The 16,681-nt window shown below is 25.5% G+C and overlaps 1 protein-coding gene across 2 annotated transcripts in view; it reads right to left on the bottom strand.

The window, feature by feature from the left end:
* LOC100204991 (maestro heat-like repeat-containing protein family member 1) overlaps positions 1 to 13,265 on the bottom strand; it is a 112,717-nt gene extending 99,452 nt beyond the window's left edge. For both annotated transcript variants that reach the window (XM_065820602.1, XM_065820603.1), the window contains exons 1-4: positions 13,164 to 13,265; positions 11,920 to 12,065; positions 3,296 to 3,427; positions 260 to 422 (exon numbers count right to left, since the gene is read on the bottom strand). In XM_065820602.1, the coding sequence (XP_065676674.1) occupies positions 260 to 422; positions 3,296 to 3,427; positions 11,920 to 12,065; positions 13,164 to 13,203 (481 nt within the window). In that variant the 5' untranslated portion in view covers positions 13,204 to 13,265. The remainder of the gene's footprint in view (positions 1 to 259; positions 423 to 3,295; positions 3,428 to 11,919; positions 12,066 to 13,163) is intronic.
* Positions 13,266 to 16,681: the final 3,416 nt, after the last annotated feature.

Genomic DNA, 16,681 nt, shown 5'->3' with positions numbered 1-16,681 from the left:
ACAAATAGAGCTAAAAAACCCATAAAAAGAAATTTTATTTTAAAATATCTATACAGTTAAAAAATGTCAATATATATATATATATATATATATATATATATATATATATATATATATATATATATATATATATATATATATATATATATATATATATATATATATGTATATATATATATATATATATATATATATATATATATATATACATATAACACTATACAAATCTGTATTACATAATACAAATATAACAACAAACCATTTTCTTTAGCTAAATTTGCAAGAGTTAATATAACAAAGTAGTGCGGTAGCTGTCCTGGAGTAACTTTTTGAAGCATTTCAATCATTACTTCTTGACAAAAATTTACACCTAATGCCACTAAAACATTTGAAGCAGCCAACTGCCACTCAGGAATTATATCCTAAAACAAATAAAAATGTTTGCTAGCATTAAAAACATTTATTTATATCGTGATTTATTTTCTGACCAAGTCAAGCTTGGGATATTTATGTGCTAAAGCCAATTAAAGCCTTTTTTTTTTTTGGTTTTATTGTTTTTCAGGAGGTTTTGGCTGTATCATTTACCTTTATCATTTAAGTCAAACAAGGTTACAATTACATACAGTTAAATACAGTTACATACAGTTAAGTACAGTTACGCACAGTTTTTTAAAACAAGATTTTAGAAATAACTCTATTATGAGCAGCATAGAAGTTAGGTGTTTCTTTTTGGATTTTTTTTTTGTCTATTTTGTTTACATGAGAGTATAATAGACTTCTCTTCAACCTTTAATGTTCAGCAGGGATTCAGGGATCCAGTTGTTTTCCTATTTTTATTTGTACTAGTACATTAAAACTGAATGTTTTACTCACTGTCGATTGCAGCATTTTCAAAAACTTTTGAATATATCTAGTAGAACAAATATTATTTGCCAGAGCAAAAAATGTGATTAATTATAAATTTATTAGATTAATTATAATTTAGGTTTCTTTGACGTTTTATAATAATTTTTAACTTTTTATCTAAAAATAATCAAAAAATATTTTTATAAACTGAAAAAAAAAATAATTTATCAAAACATCTGCATAGGTTATTGCTTATGGTGTCATGCACAATATAAAACTGAGTTATATATTGTGAAATTATATAAATTCTGTATTAATTAAAAACAGTAGTAAAGTAACTTGAAATATTAAACAAACAAGAATTTATAATATTATAATAACTAAAAAAATATAAATTATAATAACTAAAAAAAAACGCACCAAATTATTTTGATCCTTTACAAATATTTGTGATCTTCAAAGTAAGAATTCATGAGTTAAATCTCTTTTTTTCACTTTTTTTTTATCGCAGCTCTTTGTTAAATTCAAGTTGTTTCAAAATGCTTCATCCTCAGATCTCACTGTTTGATTCTTAAAGTTTCCAATAGACATATGCTTAGGCTGGGCATTTACTTATGTACCCATTCATCTATTTGTATTAAAATCAGGTTGAAACTTTCTAACTATTCTTTTAGGTAATTTGGCTTTATTGCTATAGATATATTACATAGATAAATTTTTTTACTCAATATTATTTTAAAACTGCACTCTATTCTAAGACTGCAATCTACTCAATGCTATTTCTGATCAAATTGATCAAAGTCTTTCACCTATTCCTTATTATTCTCAACCAATACTGTTGTTATTTGTAAATTTAATGCTTATCATGCTAAATGGCTTGGCTATAGAATCATTAATTCTGCTATTTCTGAAGAATCACTAAATGGCTTGGCTATAGAAACTCTGCTGGTTCTGAAGTATTTTTTAATTTCATACTCAGATGGATACTTTGTGACTTTTTTCCAGATGAATAGAATTGTTTACTATTACTTCTTGATTTGTATTTTGTGAAACTCTATTGCTAAATCCTAGCTTGTGCTCAGTTTCCGCTTGCTCTCATTTAGGTAGTTCAGTTCATGCTCAAAAAAAATTTTATACTTTTTCTTTATGAAAAAAATGTTGAGAAACATATACTACAATGTGAAATTTTTTTTAAGATAATAAGACTGAGAACCTATTATTTTTTATAAAGGAACCCTTATCTGCATTTTACAACAATATATAATAGTCCTGAATTTTTTAACTTTGAATTTTCAGAACTCCTGGATACCAAAGACCGAGAATAGTGATTTTTTGACTTTCAAAACTGGTTCTGTAAGGTAACAATTTAATACAAGTTTTCAACAAAGTAAACTAAATCAAATTGAGGAAAGTAAAAAAATTGAGAAAAAGTAAAAAAAAAAGCTAACTAAAAAAAATCACATTTTTACTGCTACCTTAAGGCTGACTGCAATTCTATTTGTGATTTTACTGCTACCTTACCTGCTACCTTATAAGCTGACCGAATACCTAGTGATACCTGCTAGCTGAGCTTTTTACTACTGAGCTTACTACCTTAGAGCTGACTGGGATTCTTTTTGTGATTTTCTTTGCAATAGTCTATTTAAAGAGTTACATGAGTTAATCCAGAAGTGAGTAAATTGAAAACTTTAGCTAGAAGTTATGTCTGGTGGCCTGGAATCATTTCTGAAATTTGTTTTCTTTTCTACTTAAAAAGAGCGATTTAAATTTTTAAAAACTCTGAGGACCACCAAGATTTCTTTAAGTCAAAATATTTTATAAACAAACTTTTAATAAATTGTTACTTTTAATATTTTATCTTGAGTCTAATGACTCTTTGACAATTAATATTTCAATCTTTCTATTTGCTGACTTGTAAACTGATATAACAGAAAGGTTCGGCAAGAAGTTATTGCTCTTGACATATCCAAGGTTATCAATAAAGTCTGTTATACTAGTCTTCTCAACGAGCTTGTTTTTTATGAAAAATTTGAAAATTAATAAATTATTTCTTTTTAACTGTAGTATTAAAGCTGTCCTTGATAAAAAATACTCACCCTAACTCTCTCTCTCTCTCTCACTATCCTTTATTTCCAGTTACTTTTGAGGTACCATAAGACTCCATCCTTTATCCTTGTTATCAAAGATTTTGATTGCTTTTTGCATTTATTCCATCTTCAGCTTTAACCCAACCATGAACCCCAAGGCAGGGGAGTATTTTAAGTAAAATATAACTTCTCTTAGCCTTAGCTGGACATGTGGTGGGTTGTATCAGAAGCAATCATAATGATTTTGATTTAGAAATTAATCATTATACTTGTCCTTAAATAAACCTTATTATAAATACTATTATTATATATTATTTTATTAATTATATAAAATATAATATTATAAAATGATTTTTACAGACCTTTGATTTAGTTAACTCATTGGTTGCTAGCACTATTAATTCTTTAGCTAATTCTAATGAAACATTAACCCCTGCATCTTTAATCACCTTGGTCATGACATCTAGAATCAAAACTCTGTGTCCTTGAACAAGCTGGAAAAAAAAAGTTAAAGTAGTTATTAAAAATAATAACAAGAAGAATATTTTCACTTTTTTTAAATATATATTTTTTTATTTTAGTATATTTATCCTTTTTTTTATTAAATTTTTTTATAACTAAATCTTTAGTAAATAAGTTAGCATAGCAATTACTTATTAAATAACATAAACTAAATTTTAAAAAAACCATTCATCTTAGGTTTATGTTGTCCCTAATAATAAGTTGTAATCAAAAATTATTTCTTATAGTATAATTAGTTCTTAATTTTTATAGTATAATTAGTACTTTTTATTAATTAGTTACAGACCTAGGATTTGTATAGTTATGGGCATAAGGAGTGGTATGTGGGCAACTCGCTACCTCAACTTCTATATTTGAAAAAATAAGAAAAAAGAAAAAAAAAACAAGAACAAAATTATATTTCAAAAAATAAGTAAAAACAAAACTTAAAAACTTTTTTTCTACTGGTAAATCAACTGTAACTGGTCTAAACCAGATAAGCTGTATGTACAGCATATACCTGATATTGTTGTGAGTGTAGAAATAAGGAATATTTCTTTGGAATTGAGCACCCAGCACTTGTCATCTTTCTTTGGTCCAACATGAATCTAACTTTATTACCAAATTCACTAACATTTTCAGTAATTCCTGCTCACCAAAATCATAAAAACATGCAAACCATTTTTTTAATGTTTAATGAAACCTCTTTTTGTTTTGCAAGTAAAATCAAAGATTTGAAATAGAAGCAAAACAGTTTATAAACTTAAAAATAGTTGCTTTCATGACTAATTTATTTTTATTTTAAAAAAAAACCACGAAGGAATATGCAGGAGACGTGCCTTGTCTCTCCTTAGATCTATGATTTTATACCTCCTTAACTAATCATTAGATAATACTAAACTGGACTAATCATTAGATAATACTAAATTTTATTTTTAAAAAATGTTTTAAAAAAACATTTCAAGGTCTTTTGTTATAAAATTCATGTTTAAATATTTTAAAAAGATTTTTTGAGTACACAATTTGATCAAATAATAAGAAAGAAAAAAATAAAGTCTAGCGTTTTTCAGAAGACCTAAGAAAAAGTAAAGGTATACAAATAAACCTTAATCAGGATTATGGGTGACAGCCTCCAATTCAGCATAAAAAATTGAAAATTTACAAGTCAATATTTTGAAATAAATTTGAATAAACAAGGCGTCACGAACATAATCAAATCCCTACAATGCTATTTTTAAAATTATTAAGAAAACATCTATTAAGGTTGTAAACCCTAAGAAAATCCCCTAAACCATTATCAAGATATTTTACATGAAAGTTATTTTATTGTCTCTAGTTTACCACTAAAATACTAAATCAGCATTATTTCAAATGATGAAATCTCAATAACCATTTTGTATTTTTTAATTAAAATTTTGGCAGTTATGATTTTACCGTAATAGACTGCATATAAACTAAAAATGAACTAATTCTAAAACAAAAAGGTGACATGGTGTGGATAATGTATAGGAAATGACCCTCAAAAAATATTATCTTGCCATAGCTTTTATTACAATAAAATTTTTCTTTACTTTAAATACAAAATAATACAAGCTAATAAGTAAATAAAAATAAATAACACAAGCTAATACAAGCTCAGCTAATACAGGCTCAGCTAATACAGGCTCAGGTTCTTCAGGTTCTTCAGGTTGTTCTGAGGATTAATACAAGTTTATTTTTTATTTTAATGAACTTTTCTTTAACCATCTAATTATGGCATACTCATTAGGGTACGTCATACTAAAAAATTTTTGAAAATGACATTCGGGGATTTTATTATGGGTTAGGTAATTAAAGCGATATTCAACTAAAAAAAAATTTCAACTTTGTGTGTGTGTAAAAATTAACTTGAAAAATGTAAAAAAGGGATAAAAAAAGCAACTTTATGACAAAAAAATTAACAAAACTTTACTGTTTTCTAAATTTTAAATTATTGAACTTTTAATAAGTCCATTTGTAATTTTAATCTATGAATTATAGAACACAATTACTTAGTACTTGGTATTTGCTTTGTGTTAGTAGTTGGTTTAATTATGCGTAATAACAAAAAGTTGCAATATTTGTTGCATTTTTAGTATAATTGTTTTCGTTTTACAGTAAATAATAAATAAAATAGATTATTGTGTTATGGAGAGTTCAAAATTAAAACAAACTAGACATTCTTCTACAACTAATTTAACTAAATATCTTAGAGTAGGAAAAGATTGGTTGGAAACTGAAATTCCTACACTGAGAGATGTACTAAGAAAAGATCTATGCAGAGTTTTTTGATATTATTGTTCAAGTTAGTTTTGTATTTTGTAAATTAAAAAAAAAATATCTTTTGACATTCAGTCCAAGTTTTGAACGTTCAAGTTTTGGACAGTTCAAGTAATTCAAACAACAATGTTATAACAGTTTAAATTTTTTGTAGTAGATGTCATCTACCTCTAAAAGAAATCTCAATGGTATTGGAAGACTTGGTATTGAATCAATGGTCTCAATCCAATGCTTTGTTTAAGATCCCTGTTGTCATATCTCAAAAATAGTTGTCAGATAAAATTTTAACTGCTTGGAATAAGAGACAATTTTAATTGAAAAGATACAAAAAAAAAAATTGTCAAATTATGGGAAAATAAACTGGACTAATTGTTAGATATAACAAAATGTAATGTAACATTACTTTGTACAGATAAAATTTCTCCTTGTAAGGAGGTTAAAAATTGTTCTGCAGAAGTTTACATTTTATGCATTTGATCTAAAGCTATTAAGGTACCATAATTTGATTTATTATGGCTCAAATCTCAAGAGATAAGGTTGATGAAAAATCAGGCTACCAAATATATTAAATAGACAATGAAGAAACAGAAAGACAGGTTAAAGCAGCAAAATGAAAAATAAAAGATATTGCATCTTTAGAAAAAAGAAAAAATTTGAATAAAAAACCTCAGATTAATACACAGGTTCAAATAATTTTCTATTGAAGATAAAGTTTATGAATCAGTGGGACATGAAAAAATTGAGGATATAAATAAAGAATCCTCAGAAGATAGCTCTAAAAGTAATTCTCTAAAAGTATCAAACAAAAAACTTTAATTTATTACCATTAAACAGAATTACATGAAGATCCCCAATACAGTACTAGTATCTCTTCGTCTTGGCTTATCTCCTACTGCTACATCTGCAATTATATCTGCTTTCCTTTGAGATTTGATCAAATCACTACTTCAAAATCTACTTTCAAATCATACTTGACTCAATAAATGGCTAGTTTAACATGTGATCCTAAAAAAATTTGGAGAGCCAAACAAGAAGTTATGGTTAAAACTAGAGTTTTGGCAGAAAAAAACTAATTATTGAAGTTCCTATCAAAGGCATATTTGTAAATGGAAGAAAAGATCCTCCTCTAATTTTGATCGAAGAAACAATTACTAAAATGTTTTGTCGAAGAATAGAAAAGCAAGAAAACATGTGTTACTTCTGAGCCAGATGAAAGCTATTTGACCTATTACACACCTTCAAAGAGTCCAAACAAACCAGCTAAAGAAGCTGCAATCAGTCTTTATAACTGGATGGTTCCTAGAGGAACTGATGAAACTATAACTGTGATTGGATCAGATTCTACAAACTCAATGACTGGATCTGGAAACAATGATAGATTTTTAACTCACCTGGAGAAACTTATTTAAAGAAAACGTTTTTAATCAATTTGAATGTTACATACAAATGAGCTGCCTTTAACATACCTGATTGCAAATCTTGATAGACCTACAAATTCCAAGGATGGATTTAAAGGGCCTATAGGGAAACTATTATCAAAAGTAAATCAATTAAAATGACTAGAAAAGTTTGTATCAATTTGACAAATTGAACCTCTGATTAAAATCCTGAATGACATTTAAAAGACCAACCAACACTTCACTAAGCTAATCTAAGTTTGTTTTTTGTTAAATGTGTTAACCTTTGCCATAGCAGGTGGCTAACAACTGGTCAGGCAATCCTTTGGCTTTACATCAGTGAACATGGCTTGGAAGGTGATATTTTGAAAAAACTAAAAGTTTCTTCTCAGTTCGTGGTTCTAGTATACTTTAATATGTGGTTTAGAATCAAGGTTAAGCACTCTAATGCCATGGGCCCCATCATCTAATCAAACTTCTTTATCTATTAAAAGGTCAAACAGTTAAAGTTAAGAATACTGTTAGAAATTCTGTTTAAAAAAGTTGTTTAAAAAACCCTGAGTCTCTTCATATTTCTCATTTGACAAGCTCATCAAATGAAAATAGAGCTTTTGCAGTCAAGATGATTATGAATGTTAGAGGAGATTTAGAGCAAGGTGATGTAAGTGAAACCAAACAAAAGCCTACACTTAACTTTGATGCTCTCCTTGAACTCATTGACTGGAGTAATGAACTTTTTGTAATGAATTTTTGGAGCCAAATTTTACATGTGATATGACAAAAAAAGATTTACAAAAAGTAATAGATTCTACTATGGAAGTACATTACTATCCTCTCCACACCCGGTATTTTGAAAGAGATGTTAAGCAAGTGTCTGAAGCAGCAGTTGCTTTTAATGGTTTTTATGGACTTGATGCTTTTTTTAGAGCAAGAATAAAGCAAAGTATTGTTGTACCAAATCTGAAATCCAAGAAAGATTTAATCAAACTGTTTAGTTGATGTTTAAGTTCACTTAAGTAAAAATTTTATTTTCCAAAAAAATGTTTTTTTTTATCATTTTATTTAATTGTAGTATATTTGGACAAACCTATGTGCATCCACAGAACATTTTGAAATTGTTATATGTTTCACATATAACAATTTCAGGCAATTTATCTGCAGATTTTAAGTTTCAAATAATACTTTTTTAGAGTTCAACACCATCACGCATGAAGGCAAATGAAAAAACATGCATGAGCAAATTATTTTGGTGTTTTTGTTTCCAGAGTTTAATTGGTGCCATTTTTTGCAAAACATTCTTATTTGACATAAGCATGAACATGAACTTAAGTTTGGAGTTGCAAATGGCTGAAGATGTTATGCAAAACATTTTTTTTTAATTTTGTGGTTGCCCATGAACAAATCTATTTCAAAACTCTAATTTTTACCTAATTAACCTAACCTAATTACCTAATTAACCTAACTAACCCTAACCCTAACCCTAACCCTGACTTAAGTGTCATCCTTTTTCTGTGACTGTTCCTAAGTGCTCCAAAAACGCTTATTCGTCTAGTTTTTTTCCTCAAACATCAGCTCTTTGGAATTCGCTTCCTTCATCTTGCTTTCCTGATTCATATAATTTGCAATCTTTTAAGTCGTCCGTCAATCGTTATCTTGCTCTACAATCTTCATCTTTTCTCTTTCAGTAACTTCCAACTTTAATTAATTGCTGCTTGCAGCCTTGTTGGTAGCGAAAATGTATAAAAAAAAAAATTAAAAAAAAAAAATTTGCTTTTTTCGTTCTATAAAAAGTATTTTTTTAAATATCAGTAACGCATGTATATATATATATATATATATAAACACAAACAAAAATATATATATATATTTGTATATATATGTATATATATATATATATATATATATATATATATATAAACACATACATACATATATATATATATATGTATATATATGTATATATATATATATATATATATATATATATATATATATATATATTAAATCTTTGCTTCCAACAAGGCTGCAAGCAATCACTATTAGAGTTGGAATTTACTGGAAGAGAAAAGATAAAGTTCATAGAGCAAGATAACGATTGACAGACCACTTAAAAGATTGCAAATTATATGAATCAAGAAAGCAAGATGAAGGAAGCGAATTCCAAAGAACTGATGTTCTAGGAAAAAAACTAGACGAATAAGAGTTTTTGGAGCACTTAGGAATAGTCACAGAAAAAAGATGAGACTTAATTAAATGACGAGTAACATGAGAATGAATTTTAGTAGATAGCACAAGACACGCTACCTTTTTAGAACAGTGCCCATTTTAGTATTTGTAGATATAGTACTTACGTGTAATAAAAATTTATTTTTTATCTTTTAACTTATTTTTAATTTTATCAATTGTTTTCATTTTAACGTTATTTATTTAAATATTGCAATTTTAAAGTTCATTTCTACCCAAAAAAAAAAAAAAAAGTTTTATTTCAATGTTGCTTAGAAATACCTACAACATAATAATATCATTCCACAAATTGTTTTTTTTTTTAAATTTAAAATTGTTTAAAAGTATGATGTCCCTAATACTCATCAAATTTTGGCTGTTCCACTGTTTATTTTGTATTGTCAAATCAAATGTTGCAATATATTTTATAAGCTTTAAACAACAGCAATTACTGGCATTAGTTGTTTTTGCTGTAAGCAACAGCAATCACTTGTGTAAGTTTTTTTGCTATAGAAGTAATAACTTCTAATTACTTTTTTAGACATGGAAAAAAGAACATGTTCTGGTAGGTTTTTGATTTATATTCAAAATGATGGTCAAGCATGTTTAACTTTTATTTCACTAACAATGCATCTCAATGAATAATATCTTTTCTCCATTCATATTAAAAACTTTGAATTTTTTATTTATTTAACTACTGGCAAGAAGACAACTATGATCTCTGATAAGTTGCAAATGCTTTTGTGACATTTTTTTTATATAAAAAAAGCTCTAGGATTTTTTTAAAAACTAATCATAAAGCTTTTATAAAGTTTTTAAGGATTCAAAGTTTTCAAAGTATACTTACACATTTTACGTTTAGGGTTCATTTAAGCTAGAATATGGCTTATTGAGATTAAGTAAGCTCTGGTTAACTTTTACTATGGTTAGTTTTAAAGTTACTCCAGTTATTTTTAGAGTTACTTTGGTTTACTTTTGACATACTGTTAGTTTGTTTGGAATTTTTTTAATCACTTCAAATATTTAAAAATAAAGACAACATTTTTTTTTTAATTATTAAAATAAGCTTTAGCTTTTCTAGCACCCGCAACAGTATCAGGCATATGCTGTATATACAGTATATCTGATTTAGATGAGTTATTTAAAAAACATAAATACATTATCCAATTATAAAAAAACCATAATAGGTCCTTTTATAATTGGAGAAATTGGTTTATTGGAGAAAGCATGATAAAACAACGCGTGATCTCGACAGCCAAGCATGGTGGAGGGTCACTCATGATCTGGGAATGTTTTTCTGGTAACAAAATTAGTGACCTTTTTTGAATTTAGGACATTATGGTTAAAAAAAAATACCATAAGATTCTCTAAAAGCATGCATTTCCATGAGGATAAAAAATTTTGAATTGAGGATTTGATTTTCAATTCAGTCAAAATAATATCACAGTCAAGGAAAAATAAAAATATATGGAATAGCATCCCTGGTTGCCTGATTTAAATCTGATCAAGTTGTTGCGGAAAGAATTAGATAGAAATGTGAGAAAAATGCAACCAACCAATCAAAAACACATTTGGGTATTGATATGAACATGGTAAAATCAAATATCAACTGAATCATTGCAAATATCGATTGTAATACACAGAGTATGTACTGTTGTTATAAAAACGAAAGGAGGACAATTTGAATCAAAATTTAGAACTAAAAATTAAAAAAAATTATTGAAAGACTTTTTATAATATTATCTTATTTTGTTGAAAAATTATTTTATTGTAAACAATATGAGTATTTAACAATTGTTAGAAAAAACATAATGCATGATCTTAATTTTAATAATTAATTTTAATAATAATTTTGCTAAAAGTATGATTATTTTACTGTATTATTACTGTATTACATAAATATATACAATATTATATAAATACATACAACTAGATGAATGTTTTTTTTTATATGTATATAATATTTTTATATTCAGTTGTTATGATAACTTGAAGTTTTTTGTTGTTGATGATTTGGTTACATTTTGATTGGTTTGCACAAATCAAATTAGATACCTATAACTAACTTAGAGCTTATCAAAGACTTTATGTTTACTTAATTTTTTTATTATACATGTTTATTTAATTTTAATTGTATTTTCTTGGATTTAATCCAGTTTTACTTAAGTGATTATGTTTTAGTATTAGTTTTCAAAACTTTTTGTTGAAAATTTACTCATTTTTGGAACCTGAAAGTTATAACAAACAAAAGAAAAATAATAATTAAAAAAATATATAAAAAAATTTCTTTGACTATAGTGGCACTATAATACTACTAATAATAATAAACACAAAATATTTATGACTAGTGGTAGGTAATAAATTACATAAACTCATAAACTACATTTTTACAAATTGCTTTTTTTTTTGTTTTTTTCATGCAAAATATTAAATGTTTGTTTTACACTTCTATTTGTTTTTATTACATGCATAAGAATTACATTTATACAATACTTTTATTTTACTTTGATAACTTTATACATAAAAAAAGATTTTATTATTTTTATACATAAAAGATTAAAAAATACTTTTTGATGCTTATTCAAATAATGGACGCAGGTACTTAAGACTAGCTCTGCTTGTTGCTTTCCCAGTGTATGCAGAGCAGATATCATGTCATCTCGGACTTCAACTTTTTTATCAAAAGCTGCATCAACAATTGCAAACACCAAGTCTATAATTATATACATATATATAAATACATATTAGTAGAAAATCACTTAACTAAACTTTTTTTCCATTTGACACTGTGTTTCATCAACAAAGATTCATCAGAAAAATTTTTCTGATGAATCTTTTTTGATGAAACACAGTGTCAAATGGAAAAAATATAGTTAAGTGATTTTCTACTAATATATAATTGCTCTGTTCTTTTAAGAACATTTAGCACTCTATTGTGTAGAATACTTTTTAAAGTTGTTTAAATATATATATATATATATATATATATATATATATATATATATATATATATATATATATATATATATATATATATATATATATATATGAATTTAGCAAGAACAACATAAAGTTAAAGTTAAGCAGCCTAAAATAGTTCTATTTTTTTGCTTGTGCGTTCTTGTCAGTGGAGACTATTTAAACATAAGGAATATTTATTGGCTTTAGTACATACATTAACTATCTAATAGCCTATTGTTGTGTGTTGCTGCATTGCTGAGGGTTTGGCATGGGGAGCAATCTTTTTTCTTTTATTATTCTAATAAATAATCCTTATGTTAAAAAGTTTCTACTGACGAAAGTGCAATAAGAGAAAAAAAAAATTATTTTAGGCCACTTAACTGTAGGATTACCTACATGCATATATATAAATATATGTGTATATATTTATATGTATGTATGTATTATATATATTATATATCATATATTATATATATATATATATATATATATATATATATATATATATATATATATATATATATATATATAAATTAGTAAATTAGTAAAAAACACTTATTTACTAATTTATTATTGCTCTATTCTTTAAGAACATTGAGCACTCTATTTGTATAATACATTAACATAATTTACATATTTATTTATATATATATATATATATATATATATATATATATATATATATATATATATATATATATATATATATATATATATATATACATATATATATATATATAATATCTATATATATATAATAGTAAGATAAAAATAAACATAAATTATTAACAAAATTAAAATAAAATACAAAAAGAATTTTCTAGAATAAAAATTAATATTCTAAACTTACTATCCACTTGTCCTCCAGTTTTTTTAATTGTTCGCTCCATAATCCTTATTTAAATATTTTCATATCAAAATGTTAAATGCTAAAATTAAATATATATTGAAAAATAAAATGAAATATATATTGAAATAATAAAATAAAATAAATATTGAAATAATAAAATGAAATATATATTAAAATTTTATTGAGTATATATTGACATTAAAAAAAATAGTATATTAATTGTCAAATAAAGGAATCACTATAGATACCAGTATAACTGTGTTATAGTATCAGTATTATTGTGTTTAATACCAGTATTCTTATTGAATAGTCAGTATTATTTTGTTTGATACTATATTGTTATTGTAAACAATTGAAAATTAATACTTACTAACATATACCAATAAATATAACACATGCATTATTTGGTATTTTATAATAAGTTGAGACATTTTTGGTGCAGTTGAATATTCAGTAAACATAAATACTTTTTTTTCACCCTTACAATTAACAGCTTTATAATTACGATTATAATAGGGCTAGCTGTCTGTAAAAGACAATATGCAAAAGACAAATGCAAGTGAAGGACTTTTTAAACTATCAATACTATTTATCAACAGATAATGGATGTCTTCCAAGAAATTTGATAAAAAGCAGTAAAGTATACAAATAATATACAATACTTTATGTTTTGAAACATAAAAGAAAAAGGATGTTTTTCAAGTGAATTAAACTATCTTTATAAGTGATTTTAAATAGCATTAAACTGACTAATAATGACGATTCAATACAAATGGTATTGATACAAAATTGATATATCGTTGATCGTATTGTTTTACAGTACGATAAATGATATATCAATTTCGTAAAACTTTCATAATATTTATTTGAAAAAAAACAAAGTTCAAAACATCACAAAATCACAGCATAATTGATTTGGTTATTAATTATTTGTTAAGTAATTATAAATCAAATTATAATTGGTTGGAAATTCGGCTTTGAAACTTACTACGTTTGTACTCACGCAATATATTAGAGGTATCGACGGCAAATTAAGGTGAATTAAATTTAACTTAAAAAAAATTTACTGAACGCGAACAAAATTTACGTACTTTCCGCCTCAACGATGTCTATTTATTATTGGAAAGGACTTGACCTTTTCAACTGTATTATTATTTTTTTAACAGAGTTTAACCACTAACCGTTAGGGTGGTTAGAAAAACAATATTTCTGAAAATTTTCTGCTCCTGGCGACCCTTTAATGTTTTTTATATAACAAAACAAACTGGATTTAAAAAATTTTTTGAAAAAAAGATACTTTTAAAGGTTACTAGGGACCCTCGAACATCAAACGGATCTATTAATTATAGAAAAAAAAGTTTATAATTCAAGTAAAAAAAAGTAAAGATATTATTTACTTCTATTAATGCTTGTCTTAAAGGTCCAAGATGCAAATCAGATTAATTAAATAAACATTTAGAATTTACTTTCTATTTAATCTCTCCTTAAGTTTTAATATTGATAATATTATGTTATTTATTATTAGTTATAATATTATGTTATTAGATAATATTATGTTTATTATAATTAGATATTATAATTATAATAATATTATGTTTATTATAATTAGATAATATTATGTTAATATTATGTTTATAATTATTAATATTATGTTTATATTATGTTAATATTATAATTATGTTAATATTATGTTAATATTATGTTATATTATGTTTATATTATGTTAATATTATGTTTATAATGTTATGTTAATATTATGTTTATAATTAGATAATATTATGTTAATATTAGATAATATTATGTTAATATTATGTTATAATTTTATGTTAATATTATGTTTATTATAATTAGATAACATTATGTTATTTATAATTAATTAATTAAGAATATATATTATATTCTTGTTGTTCTGTTTTTAAAACTCTTGAACACCTAAAAATCTTGAAACTGTCAGTGATTGGCTGTTCATTTGGGCTAACATTTGTGATAAGCGTGTTTCACTATATATTATGTTCGGCTAGTGTTAGTATTTAGTTATAAGTATTATGTTAGCACAAAGTAGAGTTATGGTTGGCATGCAAGTGGTTGGTCATTGATAAGTGCATGTTTGTATGCAAGTGCTATATTTGTGTATAAATTTACCCAGTTGTTGCGAAATCAGTTTTTACCATTACCAGAGCACTAATAGCAACACCTTTCTTGTTTTACACAGCACTGCTAATACTGATTGACGAAAGCAGAATTTCTGAGAGCTACCACAAAATCTGAAAAACATTATTACTACTTGATCATATTTACATCTACTCCAGCCTAATATATGAGAGAGATTCCAAAGCTTGTTATTAGAACTTTTCTACTTACAAGCATCTAAGACATAGGTTTATTAGAACAGAGTTCATTTCTCTTAGACTTTGTGTAAAAAAAAAATCATAAAAGGCAGCGTGTACTAAATAATACTATTCCGGCAGGTTGTACTAAATTACATGTCACCAGTATCAGTATGATAATGATAATTCTGAGCCTTGAGCAACTCGAAAAAAAAAATTAAAACTAAATAGATTTTACTTGTCATCTTTAAAAGAACTAAATAAGCTCAATGAATTCTAACATTATTAGCTTAACTATTTAAGAAAAAGTAACAACTAAAATGATATAGAAAATACACGCAAAAGTGACTGGGACTTCATTCATTTGTCTTGGCTTGTCGCGTAGTGTATCGTTCAATAAGTATGGATATTCACTTCATTAAATAAGTTCATTGTTTTAATAAAAAATTTTGTCTACACATCTTGAAAATTTTTCAATTGCCATTACTCTTTCATTCAGTAAAGATATAAGTATAAGCAGGGCTACATTTGTGACGTCGTTAAATTGACGGCGCCCTTAGGCATTTGAAGATTTGTCGCCCAAAGGTTCGTAATAACTTAAAAAATACATATCTACACTAAAAACTAAAACTTTTCTAAGAAAATAAAAACCAATGGCCAATTTGGTTGGCTCAGTTACTCCGTTGCCTAGAATTGCTTTATGGCAAATGCGCCTCTGAGTATAAGTATAAGTTTAACTTAGTTATACAAATTATTATTATAAAAAGGTTTTCATCCACAACATGATTAAAGTCATTTTCAACAGCTTGCTTCAAGAACTAATAATTTGAAATATCAAGACTCACGAAAGAGAATTATAAGTCATTAAGAAACATTCAAAATAATCTGTCATTCATTAATTTGGGTTTCATTTGTTGAAGATAATGAAATTATTATCAATATAATTTAGTAAAAAACCACGTAAATGCTACAAATTGATTTAAAAAAAAAAAAAAATCAAATTTACATAAAAGCAAACTTATAAAAAAGTTAACAATCTTTCTGAAAGTTACTTATTTCAAATATCAAAAAAGCCGCTGGCTCGTATCTTATAAAGTCCAGTGGTGGCTTTTTAGGTTTAAAATACGTTTCCAAATGTTTTTTTCTTACTTTATCTAAACCAAGAAAAAAAAAAAGTCTAAAACAAAAACA

Source organism: Hydra vulgaris, chromosome 15, assembly GCF_038396675.1.
Source record: "Hydra vulgaris chromosome 15, alternate assembly HydraT2T_AEP".
Lineage (NCBI taxonomy): Eukaryota > Metazoa > Cnidaria > Hydrozoa > Anthoathecata > Hydridae > Hydra > Hydra vulgaris.
This window is presented reverse-complemented; position numbering and strand designations above follow the sequence as displayed.